This window comes from Oikopleura dioica, chromosome 1, assembly GCF_907165135.1.
Source record: "Oikopleura dioica chromosome 1, OKI2018_I68_1.0, whole genome shotgun sequence".
Lineage (NCBI taxonomy): Eukaryota > Metazoa > Chordata > Appendicularia > Copelata > Oikopleuridae > Oikopleura > Oikopleura dioica.
The window spans coordinates 6,181,237-6,198,685 of record NC_137291.1 but is presented as its reverse complement, the minus strand read 5'-3'; the positions used below and the strand labels follow the sequence as shown (position 1 = coordinate 6,198,685).

At 39.1% G+C, this 17,449-nt stretch overlaps 1 protein-coding gene across 1 annotated transcript; it reads right to left on the bottom strand.

The window, feature by feature from the left end:
* Window positions 1-15,070: 15,070 nt before the first annotated feature.
* Window positions 15,071-15,941, bottom strand: LOC145711407 (uncharacterized). Its single transcript, XM_081789110.1, has 5 exons — window positions 15,844-15,941; window positions 15,607-15,805; window positions 15,476-15,561; window positions 15,243-15,431; window positions 15,071-15,202 (listed from the first exon to the last, which is right to left on the bottom strand). The coding sequence occupies exons 1-4, from the start codon at window positions 15,939-15,941 to the stop codon at window positions 15,323-15,325; spliced, it is 492 nt and encodes a 163-aa protein (XP_081645236.1). The 3' UTR covers window positions 15,071-15,202; window positions 15,243-15,322.
* Between the last annotated feature and the right edge of the window lie 1,508 nt (window positions 15,942-17,449).

Here is a 17,449-nt window from a genome sequence, read left to right as displayed (position 1 = left end):
TGAAAAACTTGAAAAAATGAGTTTTTGGAAGAAGATTAATCTTATGTAGCCTATATATAAGACCATGTATTTATTATTTGAATAATCTACAGACCAAGAATCATCAAAACAACGCTTCAACTTTGGATGAAATAGTCAAAAATTTTCAAATTTTTGAAATTTTTCATCAAAATCTCAATTTTTAAGGCCGATTTTGGGGATTTTCCTCTTCCATTCGGAACAAATGATCAATACAAAATTTGTAGCTTTTCTAACGAGCTTTTAGAATCTGGAAAAAAAATTTCAAAATTCTGATTTTCTCCAAAGCAGGGACTACCTCCTTAAAAATAACTTTCAAATTAAGCTTGGCCCCGAGTCCTCAAAACTGGCACAAGCATGGGCCGAACAGCTCGCAGCAAATCCTGATACACCTTGGACTTATCAGCCGAATCAGTATCTCAATCTTTCTTATTTTCTTATTTTTTTTTCATAGAGCTTGTGGGCAAAACATCTCCAAAATCATTATATCGGGTGAGGTCTCCGCTACGAACAAAGAAGATTTCGAGGAATTCGGAAGATATGCCGTCGAGAAGTGGTACAAGGGCGAACAAAACTACAACTACGTTACGGAATTCAAGCGAAATAAAAATGGATTGGACGTCAGGCCTTTTATCCAGGTGGTTTGGCAAGCCGCGAAGTGCCTTGGTGTAGGGATTGCTCTCACGGCTGATAAGAAAGCAGTCTACGGTAATCAAGAAATAGTTAGAGTAACAGTTATGATTTCATTCTAGTTGTTTGCCGATACTCTGCCAGCAGAAGCAATAAATATCTCAAGCGAAAGAACAACGTTCATCGACTTAAGTGGGAGTAAAAAAAGAAGAGTAGAAGAAAAAAAATATCTTATCATTATGATTAGCCGGTTCTCCCTTGAAAGAAATAAAAAATTCGAGGAAAATTGACTCTGCTCTGTTATTTTGCTGGCAGGATAAGCAAAGGGACATAAAAAATAGTTTTTCCGACGTGTACAACGTTTTTCGAAAAGAAGCAGAGCGAAGCAATTGACATTAAGGGATCCCCCCCCGGAATGACCAACTTTACTTGGAAATAACTTTCGTTTTCCCTTATGGATTTTTAAAATTTGACTCTCATTTGAAAGTTTATCCCTTCATTGCAATTCTAGCGCAGCTTTAGCTTTTTTGAAATAGTGAAACATCCTCAAATTTTCCTTTGAAAAAAACGAATTCTTGAAAAACCGTGTTTTAGGGGGGTATTCGCGTGGAAATAACTTTTTTTTGAGCTTTCAACAGTCTCTGAAAACTTCTTTTATAGACAAATTAGACCCTTACCTCAATTCTAGCGCAGCTTTAGCACAATTCACCAAGAAAGAAAAAAAAATTCTTAAGAAGAACTTAAGGAACCGATATTTACCCTAATTTTGGCATAAAATTGCTCTCTAGCGCAGAATTATGGCCAAAAATTTTTGTGCGGTCACTAAATTTTTAATCAGCTCATTCTTAGCTTTCCATTGACCCCTTATTTGTCTACTTTTGATGACATTGAAAATCCGAAAAAAAGTACGAATTTCACGCTAAGTACAATTTACATGCATTTTTGCGATTTTCGAAGACGAAAATTTCGGGTTTGGATGTTTCTTAGGGGGGACTATAATACATGAAAATGATCCTCGAAACATGAGGAATCTAAATATGCCAAAAAGGAACCCGTCCTGAAGAGTTGAAATTCCGGGAGGGGACCCCTTAAAACTCAGAATGGCAGGATAACCTCCTGTCTGGCTGTCGGAGCAAGAAGTGACGGTTGCTCATAAAAAAGAGCTTTTTCTGAAAAAAAACTACAGACTTTAAGTTTCTTCCCTAGAGATCAGTCGCTATGGTAATCGAAGAAGAAACTGAACGGATTGTGAATGCGTTCTTCAAAACTACCAGAGTCAGGGTAATTTTTACTTCTCGAATTCGGTAATAAAATATGACAGTGCCTTGACTGCGACTGTATTGGCGTCTTGAGGAAAAAAGGAAGAAAAGTCGTCTTATTGACTCAAAAAGTTCTGACCACGAGAAGCATAAATACGCAAAAAGCTGACATAGAAAAAGCAAAGAATAAAAAAACATGGAAGAAAAAAGTATCAGAAAAAGCTAGCCTGGCAAAGCATGGGTTCGGTACGGATAAACAGCAAAATATGTACTTGGGACTTGGCTCTCTTTTTTGGATTACTGTTATGCTTATAGGTAGTCTTCAATACATTCGGGCGGATTCAGACAATCGTATCTTATTATCTTTTTGTTGGATAATATTTCCTTCCTTTGGAGACCCCTTATTAGGGGGCCACAAAGACGTGCTTTTTTAAGGTTAAGGGTACGGGTGTCGGCGAGGCTCTAACTAGGGCTCAATTCCTCGGGATATAGAAGTGGTAGAAAAAATTCGCCTACTTAAGAGCAAAGATCCATCCTAGTTCTACATTTTGTCAAGAGAAAATTTGGATTTATAAAGATTTTTTGTTTTAAAAATTGGCTCGAAGTCGTGATCTCGACCTAAAATGGTGAAAATGGGCCTAAAAGAGGCTTCAATTCCGAAGAAATGAGCCTGTAAACATACCTTTTTTATATTTTTATGTGAAAATTCAGACTCTGATCTTAATTTTGTCAAGAGAATTTTGAGATTGAATTACATTTCGTATGGAATTTGATTTTTTGAAAAAAACTATCCTTGTTATTACACCGAAAATTCGCATTTTTTGAAACTGAGCGACACATTTTCGGCTCTAAAAATGTTTTTAGACAGATTCACGTAAAACCGAGAATATCATGATGATCCTCATTTTCTAAGCTTTCTAAAAAGCCCTGGATGAAAAAAATCTGAGCCGAAAATTTTTTTTCGTTAATTTTTTATGAGAGCATATTTCGTAAAATAACAATGATAGCAGCTGACAATTAATTATGACTCGAGCTTAAATTTTCTGTAGAATTCGATAAAATACTTTGTTTTTGTCCACATCATATTATTACGGGCGATAGAAAGCCGACACCCGTACCCTTAAGGAAGTTATTTCTCTTTGTATGTCTTTCTGTACCGGGAATACCATACATATTTGGAATCAGTAGGAAATTTTAAGAACTTTGACCGTTTTAATTTTCAAAAATTCCACTTCCGGTCCGATTCTAGAGCCGCAAATTGACGAAATATAGGGATTAAGGCAAAGTGTGACCCACCGAATTGATGCTCAGAAGATTTTGAGTCATCTTATCTTCAAGTCATTAAAAAAAACCATCCCAACCACGGTCAAACCGACCGGCAAAACTAGGAAAAAAGGCATAAATTTGTGATTTTTCTTTTTGTTTTTAGCGGTTAATTTGACCGCAGTCGGCATTGGTTCTTCTCTCAGATGATAGAGAACCTTCTGATAGTCAATTTGATAGGTCACAAGTTGGCCAAACTCACAAATTCGTCAACTTCCGGCTCTAGAATCGGGCCGAAAGTGGAATTTTTGAAAACTAAAACGGTCAAAGCTTTAGTACTAGACCGACCGTTAGCCCCTAGAAACACTACCTAGGTAGTCGACTAAACAATTTAAGCCAATGTGGTATCATTGGAAAGATCTCGAGCCCAGACGACTTTCCTGACAAGGGTGGAAAATTTTTCAATCGTGCGACGAAAAGTTATCGCAGATTTTTTGTCGATTATAAATTTCGTCACCACTTTTCCACCCTTTTTCTGACTTCAACTTGCCATCGAAATTATAAGAAATGCGTTCGAACGAACACCATGGACTTTTGCGGACATTTGATGAAGCAATGCTACGAAACAGAAGAATTCATCTTTCCCGAGCCAGTTTCCGAAATCAAAGCAAAAGAAGAAAAAGCTGCTGTTTTTACAAAAGAAGACAACGAAGTGAATCTCATCCGCTGTCAGAAGAAACAGTTTTACGACCAGAAAATGTGCCGTCATCTTTGTTCAGCAACGCTGGTTTTGAAATCAACGAAGAAGGATCCAATCTCGTCCTGTGAGGCGATCTGTTTCGCGCTGACTCGATCTTCCGATGCTGCAGGAGCCGTTTGTCCAACTCAGAAATACTGCAAAAATGGCTGTCCTTGTCCTTATTACAAGTGCGAAAAGCTCGGTTCTCGTCAGAAGATGGTTCCCGTTTTTGATTTACGGATCAACTCCACCACATCCATTTCCCAAGACGACATTCCTGATAATGCAACATTAATAACTGACCGTTGGTCAAGTAGAGACATTTGGAAGCAGTATCCTATTATTCTATCCGATTGGAATGGGAAAACTATGCCAGTAAACATGAGCTCATCACATACTTCCTTCCCTTATGAACGTTTTAAAATTTACAGATAAGACTTCATAACAGTATAAACAAGATCCAGAAAACGCAAAAGTCATTCGGTGCTACTTTTCTTCAGGGCAAACAGTATTTGGTAGATGTTTGGGGAGATCTGATGGTGGTTGAAAATAATGGTACAACTCTAATTGCTAATGATTTGAAAAGACGGAGATTGTAAGTATTCATAAATGGGGTCCCTGATAAGATTATGTCTTTCCCAAAAAAACGAAGCTTACTTTTTATAGGGGATATTTCGTATTTCATTTTGGCGCGTCTATCGGAACTCACCATATTGAGAGTCGCTACCAAGAAAAGGGAAGAAAAGTGTTTGCCGTCATTGTCATTTGAAACGTTCAAAAATTTGAAGATATTTTAACGTGAGTTAAATTTTTGAGCAGTAAAAGCTCACCAACGAAAAGGCAATATAAATGCTACTACTATGCTCCCGATTTCAATTCGGGTAAATTTGAAGAAGCACAGGGCCATATTGCTAGTAACCATTTCAACGCGAAGACATCTTCCGTTAGCTTTAGAGGAGTCTTTACTTTGATGAGTGTTGAGCTTGGTAACAAGTATCTTACACTTTCGACTACCGTTGCCCTGCATAAAATCAGAAAAGACGAAGAATTGGAAAAAGGATGGAGAAAAGACGATATTCAATTGCCGGCTGAATATAGAGACATGGATCCCGTCCATGTTGTCCCATTGAAACGGATTGAAATATATTCCGTAGAGAGGGGCTACCATTTTAGCCTTTGATTCGAGCCATCCAATATCTCTAGAATCTGGGCAAGTGGTTATGGTCAGTGAGTGAGAACTCTTAGGGGGAGGCCGGGAGACAAGGCCCTGGCTCGTAGTGAGGGGCTATCCTTCGAGCTTGCCTCGAATTCACTACATGCCTCCTGGAGCCTAGGGTCGGCGTCGACACTCGACCAAATCGACATTGTCGGGTTTTGGCCGGGCTATGGTCGGTACCTACCCAACCCGACATTGAGATTTGTCGTTGGTCAGTCGATGGTCGAGTTTTTGTCGAGTCAGTGGTCGGTTAACCCCCTTCTACCCCCTGGTTTAGGCCTTAGTTGAGGGGTCTCGGGGGCGTAGCTCGAATGAAAGCCCCTACTACCCTAATTTGCGCGATCATGTTTCAAACTGAAAAAAGATAGATGTGGAAAGACTCCTACTGATACTCGTCACGAGGAGTATTGCACTTTCAAATACACTGTACTCGGTATTACTAAAGGTAGAAGGTGCAGGCTGGATCACGATCGGGAGCGAGTGGGTCGGATCTCTTATTGACTACGAAGAACACTCAATCTGCTTCTCACAATTGTTTTCAAAGTTCGTCGATGATCCTTTCTATACATCTCCGGGTGGAATAATCAACGACGAATGTGAATATTTTGGAAACGGGCTGATCAATGATGAAAAGATCTACATTCAGAGTTATATTTTTGACACTACTTTTGAAGTGGAATTTATTTTCGGAAAGGATTTAAATTCTCCCAGAGAAATGATAGCCTTACTTGTTTATTTTTAAAATCCCATGAACAGAAAAAGTCGAGCTCGAGTTCGTTCAACAGAAATTTAAGAAGAAAATGCATGTGACCAGCAATCCCTTCTTTTCCTTTCACGACGATGTCTTCCCTCTCTTTGCAAAGAATGCTGTTAATCAACTGCGTTTTCCTCGCCCGAACATGTACCATACAACAATTATACCCGATAACTTCTTTTCTTCGCTTGCAGAATTAACTCATATTTCAACAATTCCAATCAAACTCAACGGAACAGAAAATCTTGAATTTTCAATCGATTTCCAGCCTAAACGTAAAAAAGTGGAAATTTTAGCATTTCACTTTTTCGATGGAACTGCTCTTTTAAATCTCGGGATTTATGGGAATGGGTCGATTTGGATCGATTCGGACTACTTTCGGAAGGCTGAGCCTTCTCTTTTGAAATTGCATTCACAAAAGCTGAAGAAGTTGGGACTGTATTTCAGTACAAATCGTTCTTCGGAATCATCAGTTCTTGAAATAATTGAGGAACGGTTACATTTTGATTTTAAAGATTTTCGAAGTCTTCGGATAAAATAATTGAAACTCGATCAGAATTTTGGGAAAAAAAGCGAAGAAAAATCTCAAATTGAAATGAACTTGGCAACAACTGCCAAGAAAATCAGAATTTACAAGTTTGACCGGAGCACAAAAATCAAAAATTTTATTTATTCAATCGACAAATCAAAGCAGATAAATGTTCTTCTCCCACATGAAAAAGAAAATTACGCACCATACGCATTAAAGGATGGATCAGTAGAAAATATATCCTTTCGTCCCTCCTTTGGGTATTACAGAGAAGTTTCCAAATATACGGAAGATTCTAGACCAGAGTTGCAAATTTAGTGAGCTGAGCTAGCTGAGCGACTGCAATTTTCAGAAGAGAATCTGCTCAGGTCAGCTCAGCTCAATGATTTCTTAAATAACCTGCTCAGGTCAGCTCAAGTCGATGAATTTTGAGACAAGTCAGCTCAGCTCAGCTCGATTCAATGATGAGAGAACCAGCTAAGCTCAGCTCACACAATTTTGCCATTTTTACTACAGTAAAAACATGCTCAGCTCAGCTCAGAATTGTGAGTGCTCAATTCAGCTCCGCTCAACAGCCTTCAAAAAACTCTGCTCAGCTCAGCTCAATGACTTCTCAAAAATTCCAGCTCAGCTCAGCTCAACAAGCGAAATTTCTACTCAGCTCAGCAAAAAAAGACTAAATTTGCAACTCTGATCTAGACACGCACTAGTTAAAGATCAGCTTTACTTATTTGGTGGACGTAATAGTATAACAAGAGTAAGGAAATTTATTTCGAGAAAATTGATAAAAATTTTTAGATATCCCGATTAGATGGATGCTATTTCTCCGAGTTAAATGTCCAACTCATTTCCGAGTATAAAAGTGGTCACGGAGTTATAACTCTGGACGGAGGAAATAAAGGTGCAGTGCACCAGGAAATCAATCCTTATTTCATCTTATTTTTAAGCAATGATCTGTTTTAGTTGGCTAGATGAATTGACATTCTGCGAGATTTTCGATGGAACGAAAGTCGAAAAAATTTCTTCTGAATTCGGAGCATTGCATTGGCAAGGTCAACTAACCCTTTATAACAGTCGTCCGACAGCAATCGGAGGTTTTCGTGCAAAAGGAGCAGTTGAAACTTTGACTGAGGAAGAAGGCTGGATCTATTTAAAAAAACATCCTAAGTAAGAAAAAAAATAAACAGAGTTAGAAAATAATTAAGATGGATTGCGTCTTTTTCTACAGTCGGACTCCCTTCAGGTTCTGTTTTGACTATTGGAGGTATCAATACTATTTCACATGGATATCTGAAAGATATTTGGCGATTGAAAGACGACAACTGGAAACGAATCGACTCTCTCTTAGAGGTTTGTCGTTCTTCCACTAAGGTATTAAATTTCACCTTGTTTCAGGGTGTTATTTACCACTCATCGATTCTTCTGGAAAACTCAATTTATGTCATACCAGGGCTTTACCAAAATTCAAAATTACCGGCTTCTCCGATTCAAAAAATAGATTTAGGTCATTGCGTCGAAATTATATCTAATTATATCTAATAATTGCTTGTTTTCGAAGCGTTAAAAGATTTCAATTCTACAAAAGAAGAAATAATTTGGATAAACATTGTTGCGAACCAAACTGCTAGAACTCAATTCCCAGTACTTTTTATCACGCCTGTCATTGATGGCTACTGCATTCTCTAAAAAATAAATAAAATTGAAGCGACTTGTTTTTCTCAAAGTTCACTTTCCGGCTTTCAATCCTACCAGAATATCAAAAATCTGGTTGAAAACTTTCACGCGAAATTTGTCGGAATTTTTATGTCGGTTTCTGACACCTCTCCTTATAGCAAGGTAGCCTAAACAAGAAATTTTTCAGCAAAAAATTTTTTTGCTCGTTTGTTTTTCTCAAAATTAAATTTGCCCCTTTTGATTGCTTTTTTTATGGAAAAAAATCAATTTTCTTGTATCATTTTCAATCTCAAAGGAAACTTGACGTGGTAAGATCGATATATCGATATATCGATGCATCGAGATGACAATATGCGACAGTTGTTTACCACCATACTCCAAACCCAACAAGTCAACTTAGTTTCTACGAGAAGTTTTTTTCTCAGAGAAAAATGCAGATTTAAGACACGCTGATACGAAAAAGTAATTCAAGAAGAAAAAGTGTTGGAAACTTCAGCGAGTAAATATCGTTTATGATGTTTCCAAAATCATTTTCTTTCGAAAATTTCTCAAGGGCAACCAAAGACTTTAAGCCCCAGAGCCATGAATGATCTATGGGTTTCGTTTCCAAATTCATAGAGGTTGGAGATTAGGATGTTGATTCTTGATGATGAATTAGTACGGAATCCAATTTCTCATAAGCCCTGATTCAGGTTTGATTTTGCCGATTTCGTATTTTCTTTGAGGCCCTCTGGCCAATGAATGACTGCCTTTATTGTGCAGTCCTTTTGACGCTAAGGCGAATAATCCCACCATCTTGACTACAAACTTCTTCGTTGGGCCAACAAGCAATGTAGGCTTTGCGATCAGCAATGAGAGGCGCTTCCTCAATAAATTATTGACAATAATTGAGGCTCAATTCGGCCGAACTCATCAGTTTGAGACTCATATCCGAATCGCATACAACGGAACAGAGCACAGCGTCTGAACTAGCAACGATGCCGACAAGTTCGGTGTGCGCCCTTTACCATTTGGGAGTATCTTGAGAACTAGCTACCTTCAAGCCGGCCAACTTCAATATTTCTCCTTATATTTCTTTCCTTCGCTTCTTTTCCGGGAGTTGCAAATTTGGAGAAGGATCTCAATTCACACGAAGAATTGTATAAAACAGAAAAATCTGCCAGCGATGAAAAGTTGAAAAAGGGCAGCGCTATTTGCGTCACATATGGGGGAGACCTTGAATCTAGCTGGTCCAACCACGATGACCGCAAATGCTTGATGGCGAGCACGGTCATCTAGCGATACTCGAAACCAAGACTTCGCTGAGACATTAGATCAAGCCGCGGATATACTTTTTGAGGAGATGAAGAAAAGCTCTTATTTCTAGAAGCAAGAGCCGTCAATAATCAGCTCGTGATTTTTGATGAGACTGAATATGGTTATTACAACACTCAGATCTTCAAGGTGAATATTTTCCATTTTCTACGAATCGTGAACTTCAGGACTATTTCCGGACATCGGCGGATACCATCTGGTCGCCAGTTCTGTTATCGCGCTTTACTTCATCTAAAGAAGATCCATTGAAAAATTGGTCTGTCTTGAAAATGTCCGAAAGCTAAGTTATTCTAGCGAATCCGTCAGGGAAAGTCTTTGTAAACCAAACCAACGTCTTAGATTCTCAATCCGATCATGAGATACAGTCGAGTTACAGTAAGCAAACGCTAAGCTACAGTTGTTTTACACCCGTACTCCACCCCCTTACAGAAAGAACTAATTTCTACTGAATTTGTTCAGAATAAATGAAGATTTAAGAGACATTGATTAAAAAAAGTAATTAAGGAAGGAACGTTGATTTGAAAGATAATTGAAAAGGAAAATTTAAGGTTAATTCAGACTTTAAATATTAGTTTGGCACGATTTTAAATACTCATCTTTAGAATTGTTTCTAACTCTTCGTCGCAAATAAAATAATGTCGTTCGTTGATTGTCTTTATGATTAAATTCGTCTTCTGAAGGTTTGATTTTCTTGGTAAAGATCTAGCTATCGTCTCCCACTTGATGTCGTTGTTCCTTTGACTGATAAAAATGACGGTTGATTTTCCAAAAGTCATCACTATCCATATTGGAGAAAATTATTATCATTCACAAGACTAAGCCGTAGAAAAATGGAGCATTTCAGAGACGAGCTCCTGAATTCTATGCACCACCGTGCTCAAATGATTTTTGCGAAGATTATTTAAATCAAACCATTTTTCTGGGATTATAACATCGGTAATCAAATTGTCATTTCTGATGTCGGAGAGATGAAAAACCTCGACGACAAAGGCATGGTGTACAAGGTACTTCATTCCATGGAATAATCGATCTATCTCATTTCTAAAGTTTCCACTCGTAGTGAGAACCTGTCTGCTTGTCAAAATATTTTGATGACTGCAGCAATTCTCTCGTGGGCCTAGACGTAATGCCCATTAGCTCCAAGCAGACAGAAGTCCATCTGATCCTGTCAGAAAGTGGCCGTCTTCTTGCCAGTGACGACAAAGTGAAGAAAGGAAGCGTCATTTGCGTCACTTATGGAGGCGATCTGGAAAATGCCTGGAGCAACAACGACGACAACAAGGCCTGGATTTCCAGCGCTGTCGTCTGGGGTCCACAGGTTTGAATACTTCTGCTGCAGAAGCTATTCGTCGTCTTCATATCTTCTTTGTTGTCCAACTGTTTTTCTTTATCTTCTTTTTTCCTGTCTTTCTGCAGGATCCTTCAGAGGACCGGTTGCAGCAAGTTGTTGTTTTTCTGTGGGTAAGTAAACATTTTATATAACGACCTTTTTCTTGAGCCTGACGCAAATGAGGTTTTTTTAGTCTGAGAAATCGATAGTAAGCTCTTTAGTTGAGTCCGCCTGCTCAAAATGCAATAACAGATAAGCTTTTTACACACATACTATAGGTGTAAATATACTGTATCTAAGCTAAACCTAATACTGGGATGCTTTGCTTTGAAGACAAGGAAGAGTCAGCTTTGGAGTGGAGAGTAGAGTTGTTTATTTCAAAAATCAAGATATTTTGTTGAGAGACAAAGTTCAGAGAAATCAGCAATTAGCTCGGCCCGAGGCACGAGACTAATTTAGAGCCTTTTTCTAATCAGAAGGATGCCTTCTGAGATACAGTCGGGTTACAGGACGCTAAGGCTAAGCAACAGTAGTTTTACACCCTTACTCCACCCCCTTACGGAAAGAACTAATTTCTACGGAATTTGTTCAGAATAAATGCAGATTCAAGTCAGCTTGATTAGCGAAAGTAATAAAGGAAGAAACGTTGATTGGAAAGATAATTGGGAAGGAAAATCTAAGGTAAGTTCAGAGGTTAAATTAGGTTGGCACGGTTTCAAAACTTATCTTTCAGAATTGTTTTTCATTCTTCGGTGGCAATAAAGGTCTTCCGTTTGTTGATTGGCTTTTTGATTAGATTTTGTCTTTTGAAGAGTGATTTTTTGACAACAGGTGCAGCTCTCTTCTCCCACTTGATGGCGTTCTTCCGTAGGCTGATAAAATATCGTGTTTGATGTTTAGAAATCATTCTTTTTCAAGAATTTCCACGGGCAACCAAGGACTTTTTCCACGACAAATGAGTGATCGAGTAACTTCCGGTTTTGTCACGAAATTCAACGAGGTCGGGGACGCGATCTTCAAGAAACTCGTTGAACTTCAACCCTTTTATCTCCGGTACGCCAAAGACAACGAGATGCTTATTTTGGATGGTGAATCTGTCCGGAAGCCAACGTCAAACGGGGCCTTGATTCAGGTTTGATTTTCCTATTCGCTGATTCTAGTGATTTCTTAAGGCCTTTTGGCGGGAAACGTCGAATCATTAGTGGCTGCCCGTCTTCCATCCGTTGTTGTGCTTGCAGAAGCTGCAAGCAATAATCGGACCCGCTAGAACTCCTACTTGGCTCACGAAGAGCTTGCCAGCCGGGTTACAAAGAAGAACATACCCTTGAGTCATCGGAAAGCGCACCCAGTCCTTCAGAGGATTTTTAACGGAACTATCACGACTCAAAAGAACTGGACTCCAGACACGGTCGGCAGAATAACCCTGAAGATAAACATTTCAAGAAACAAGATCAATAGAAAAACGAAAAATCACCTGGAAAACTTCAGCGTATCTCGTCTCGGTGTCATCATAGATGAGGAGCGCATTGTTCCTGGACAAGTCCTCTAGAAAGTTGTAATGCTTCGTCATCTCCGTAAAAAGAAGGTCAGCAGCTACATTGAGCGTTTTGCAAAAGTTATTCGTGGCTGGCTCAGACATCTTGAAGATTTTCGGAAAAGTTTAATTTTTCGGAAAGTGGTGATTCTGCAGAAAATACCAGCAGTTTTATGCACACTTCTTACACCGCCACCTGCTGATACCGACATTTTCTCATCAGGACTTCCAACATCATCCATCAAATGCAGAAACCTCATCAAAACGTCAAAGATCTCAATTAAAGCGAAGAGGAAACGCATTACAACGGAAAAATGCTCCTCGAAAAAAAGTTGAGCTCGTGCAGATTCTCATTTTTCTCTGAAACTAGCACCTTTCGCGCTTAATTAGATTTCAAAAGCTCACTATTCGTTAACTCAGTAGATATTTGATCAAAATTCTTCGTAGAATTTCGCTGACAACTTTAGGAGGCTAAAGTACAGTGTGTAAAAAGCTTATCTGTTAAAGACAGTTGTAGACAGTAGCTGGATGCACGGCCACTGTCATTCCTATAATTAGGTCCTGCGTTCAGATAATTGCATTCTGAGCATATCATTATCGTCGATTGTTCTTATTCGGAAGACAGCAACAGAGGATGGGCCCACCCAGCGATTTGGGATTCGCGATCAGCGACAATGGTCGTCTCTTGTGCTCGGCTCGCGTTGCTCCATCTGGCCCGCACCTTGGCATCGTCTTTAACGGCGATGAGCACAGTGCTTGGGTCAATAAGAATGAGGACAAAATCGCCCTTCGTCCGTCTACCATCTTGGACGTCAAGGAGAACAAGTCCCTTCCGGACAACGTCGACGTTTCTTTCCGACATTTCTTTCTTTATTTATCTTTTTTTTGTACTCTTCTTTGTTGTCAAAATAAATGTTTTTTAGAGCTGGTTTTCAACACTTTTGATGCAACAAGTAGAATTTCTTCTTTGTCGGCGGTATTGGAAGTGAGAAAAGAGAGGTAGCGAAAGTCGGAAGTGAGTTTTTGAAATTGGAACATAAAAGTGTCATTATGTAACTTTTTCAGAGCGGTATCTTGATTTGATTTGTTAAAAATTTTGATCCGAAATTTTTTGGTTTGTCTGAGTTAATGAAATATTTGGGGATTAATTTCCGATTTTCGAACTTGGACCAGGTTGAGTACTTATTTCCCGTTTTTGTCCAGATTGGTTTTGTGGCTGATTTTGTACTTGGGGGTTTTCTGAACTCTAGTCTGAGGGCTTGTTTTATTTTTGGGCTGTCCCTTAGGGATTCTCCTTGATTCGCCCTCAGAACCACTTTCTTCTAAACAGGCTCTAAAGTAAGACCGTATGCGTACGCCAAAAATAAATAATATTTGGTGTCAAGTGCTGCAAGACCCTGAATGATCTATTTTGTTTCGTTATTAGGCATATTCTTGAAATATTCCTCGTTTTCTAATTCTGGCGTGATTTTATTTTAATAATTTTTCATGTAATCTTCACGCTCAGCCGAAAATCTTGTTTGGAGTTGGGAATATTTCATATCCTCCTTGGTATCTCTGATGTCAATAGGAACAAGGTGGAATTCGCACTTGGCTCCAAAAATCCTGTGCGTTACAGTCATTTCTCAAGTTTTTTAACACCGATTTGCACTCATGTTTCTTAACACCGGGCGCCCTATCTATTTTTGGAAAACCCAAGTTTCTTAACAAGGGGTGCGAAGCTCCGCTTTCCAAGCCGAGAAAGGCAGGCTTAGCGAGCGCCCATCTATTTTCGGCAAACCCATGTTTCTTAACAAGCGGCGCTCTATCCCTGTTAACAAACTTGAGAAATGACTGGTAGTATGCATTTCACATTACGCCCCTTTCCTAGAGCTTGACGCAAAAGAGCGTCTTTTTGGATGGATGATCGAGTCTCAAAACTTTCATCCCCTATCAATTTCTAAAAAACCGCCGCTTTTAATTTGTCTATAAGCGGAAATGTAATAAACCGGGGCCAATCGCCTAATTATACGATAAAAAGATGGACTACTACTCAATTGGGTCTCTCGAATTTTTTATCACTTATCCTTTCTATCAAGTAGCAGCAGGCGCGGTTCGTAAACTTCAGTCACCAGTATAGTGTGTATGTATGACTGTATCTAAATCTAAGGCCTATATACTGGGATGCTTGGCCTTTGGAGTCAAGAAAGAGTCAGCTTGGTTGAGTAGAGTAGAGTTGTTTATTTCCAAATCAAGAGTTTTGTGAGAGACAAGATAGTGAGAAAGTTCACGGGTTTTTATAGTCTGAGAAATCGATGGTAATAAGCTCTATAATTGAGTCCGCCTGCTCAGAATGCAATTATCTGATGGCAGGACCTAACAATAGGAATAACAGTACCCGTGCAGCCAGCTACTGTCTACTATGGTCTATCACAGATAAGCTATTTTCACACATAACCAATATAGTGTGTAGATATGACTGTTTCTATTTCTAAAAACCTATATCCTAGGATGCTTGTATCTGGAGGCAAGGAAGAGTCTGCTTGGCTGTGAAGACTAGAGTTGTTTATTTCAAAATCAAGAGTTTTTTGAGAGACCAAAAAGTGAGAAAGATCACGGGTTTTTATAGCCTGAGAAATCGATGGTTATTCGCTCTATAATTGAGTCGCCTACTCAGAATGCAATTATCTGGAGGCAGGACCTAATTACAGGAGTGACACTGTCATTATGACAGTAGCTGTGCAGTCAGCTACCGTCTACTACGGTCTATAACAGATAAGTTTTTTACACACATCGTGCACTCACTAACAATTAGAGATACAACAAATTTTATTGAAGTACAGAGTCAGTCTTTCTCAAGAACTCAGTTCATTCAGAAATTGATTAATCGCAGTTCTTGAGTGCTCCGATTTGCGCGGATCGTCTGCCCCTGATGTTGCCCTTTTGGAAGTAGCGACAAACAACTAAAAAAGCGTTATCTTTCAACAAGAAAACAATGCCCACCAATGATGTATTTCCCGTCTTTCTCAAGGGAGATTCCGACGCCGAGAATTGCGGACGACTTCCAGATTGCCTGGGTAAAGCTACCAATAGGCTGTCCCGCATTCCTCTCCAGTATTTTCGAAATCGTTCATGGTCATGTAGTCCAGGTCGTTATTGATGTGGATCAAGACGACGTTTTCTCCGCAAAGTCTAAAAAGGCTCTTTTTCGGTGCCTTTCAAAACGAGATACATACGTATTTTCGGGATCGTAACCAAACTCCTCGCCAGCTGCAATTTTATCCGCCCAAGCTTGCGCCTTTCTGCTTGCATGCTTGTTCAGCTTGAAAATTTAAGAGTGAGAAAAGAAGAGCCAAATATGTCATACTGTCATAGGGCCAGTCCCTTCGTGAAGGTTGCGCTTGTCATTGTGCCAGTTCAGAGCGGCGTTGCGACCAGCTTTGATAGCTTCCATGTCCAGTTGAAACATCTCCTGCACTTCCGCTGCGCTCTTCGCGGTGTAAACATGCTCGTCTTCCTCTTCGTCAGCGACAGGGACAACGTCTCCTTCGACGATGGTCACATTACTAATCGTAAATCAATTAACTTTATCGGAAAAACTTACCTAGCGTTGATCAGTGCGAGCAAAGCACTGACGGGAATATTGTTCAGCGCCGGAGTATCGGTCGCATTGTCCTTTGAATCTTGCAAAAATCTCACCATCTCTTGAAGAAGTGAAAAACTTCAGTAGGCACCGCAAGCATTTATGGTGCTGAACCGGAAGTGGCCCAGAAAAGTGTTTTGAAAAGAAAATAGACTGGAAAATAATTCTTAGTATATCTGAGTTTAAAAGTTTAACACCTCTTATTGAAGATCTTGAGCTGCTTATTCCAAATCTTCAATAAAAATCGTATCCACAATAAGAACTGCTCCCAATTTGATCATTTATTTGCGTGGAGACCTTATCTATATCTCTTGAATCATGCTCAATAAAAATTCGCAAATAAGAAATAACCTTGGATGACGACGTAGTTTTTTCCAGCCATTTTCAGTCAGGGTTTCCGTGTATCCTTCGTTCGTATAAGGATAATTCTGACCGCCGACTGCTGTTGGCTTCCCTTTAAAATGACCAAGTCCACCGTCCCAATGCCCTTCTTTTGGTTCGAATGCGAGTTTTTCAACAGCAGTGCCGTTAAAAATCTCGCATTTCTTGTCATTTGGGGAATCAAAACAAACAAGAGCTGAAAAGTGTTATAATTTATAACTTATAAATGATATTTTCTTGCGAAGAACCTTGACTTCCGTTCAAAATTGAGAGGACCGCGCTTCCAAAAAAATATTTATATTGAAGCCGAATAGGGAGAAGCTTCAATTCGCATCCATCAAGAATAATAATCTAAAAAAGTCAAGAAGGAGTTTCAAAGAGTTGTCTACTAGCTTTGCTCTCTGATAGCCGCCGAAAAGATGCAACTGGCCTTTCACAAGAGCAGCTTTCGATTCGTAGATTTTATTCTCAAGAATCGTTGGAACAATTATTTTTCTATCTTCGCTTATGAAACCATCTCCAAACAGAGCAGATTGATGTGGTAACTCAGTTGCTTTGGATAAGATAACGAAAATCAGGCTCGGTCGATTTTGAAAGAAGAAAACATTTTTAATTTCGGTTTCGTCGTCGAATTTGAAAACTCTGATTCTCTTTTCTCCCATCGTTCGAAGCCTGTCCATTTGTCTTCTAGCGATCTTATCATCATCATTCTTCTGGACGAAGAAAAAATGCGAGTCTTCTTCGACTTGGAACACGAATTCAATAGATTTCCAATTCGTGTTTAACGGATCGTCCAAAATGATCGATTCCTCGAAAAAGTCTGATGAAATCGCAATCGAGTTTTTCTCGATAGTTTCAACTGCAATGATCGATTTTTCATTGTAAGATCGAAATTCCAGGATTTTCGCAGTTTTTCTAAGGGAAGATTTGGTCTTTTGAGAGTCAAGAATATCATTTCAATAAAAATCTGAATTTTAATAAAATATTTTTTAAGATTCTAATGTAAAGACTCCTTGCTTTATGTCGAAAGAGAGTTTTTGCGTTACGTTAAAGTCCAGTTCGAATGAAGAAATTTGGAATAAGGACTCATTGAAAGACGAAAAGGGGAAATCGGGTAGAATTGCCAGTGGATAGGGAGGAGACAAACTGCTTGCTTTTTGGGTTCTGTTTATCGCCGTTAGTCAAG

What these genes read in the sequence shown, in the direction of transcription:
- LOC145711407 (XM_081789110.1), bottom strand. Translation starts at nt 15,941, where the DNA reads ATGGTGAGATTTTTGCAAGATTCAAAGGACAATGCGACCGATACTCCG. An exon ending in CTCGCACTGATCAACGCTAG is followed by an intron (nt 15,806 to 15,843) that starts GTAAGTTTTTCC and finishes ATTTACGATTAG; the next exon opens with TAATGTGACCATCGTCGAAG. An exon ending in AAGGGACTGGCCCTATGACA is followed by an intron (nt 15,562 to 15,606) that starts GTATGACATATT and finishes TAAATTTTCAAG; the next exon opens with CTGAACAAGCATGCAAGCAG.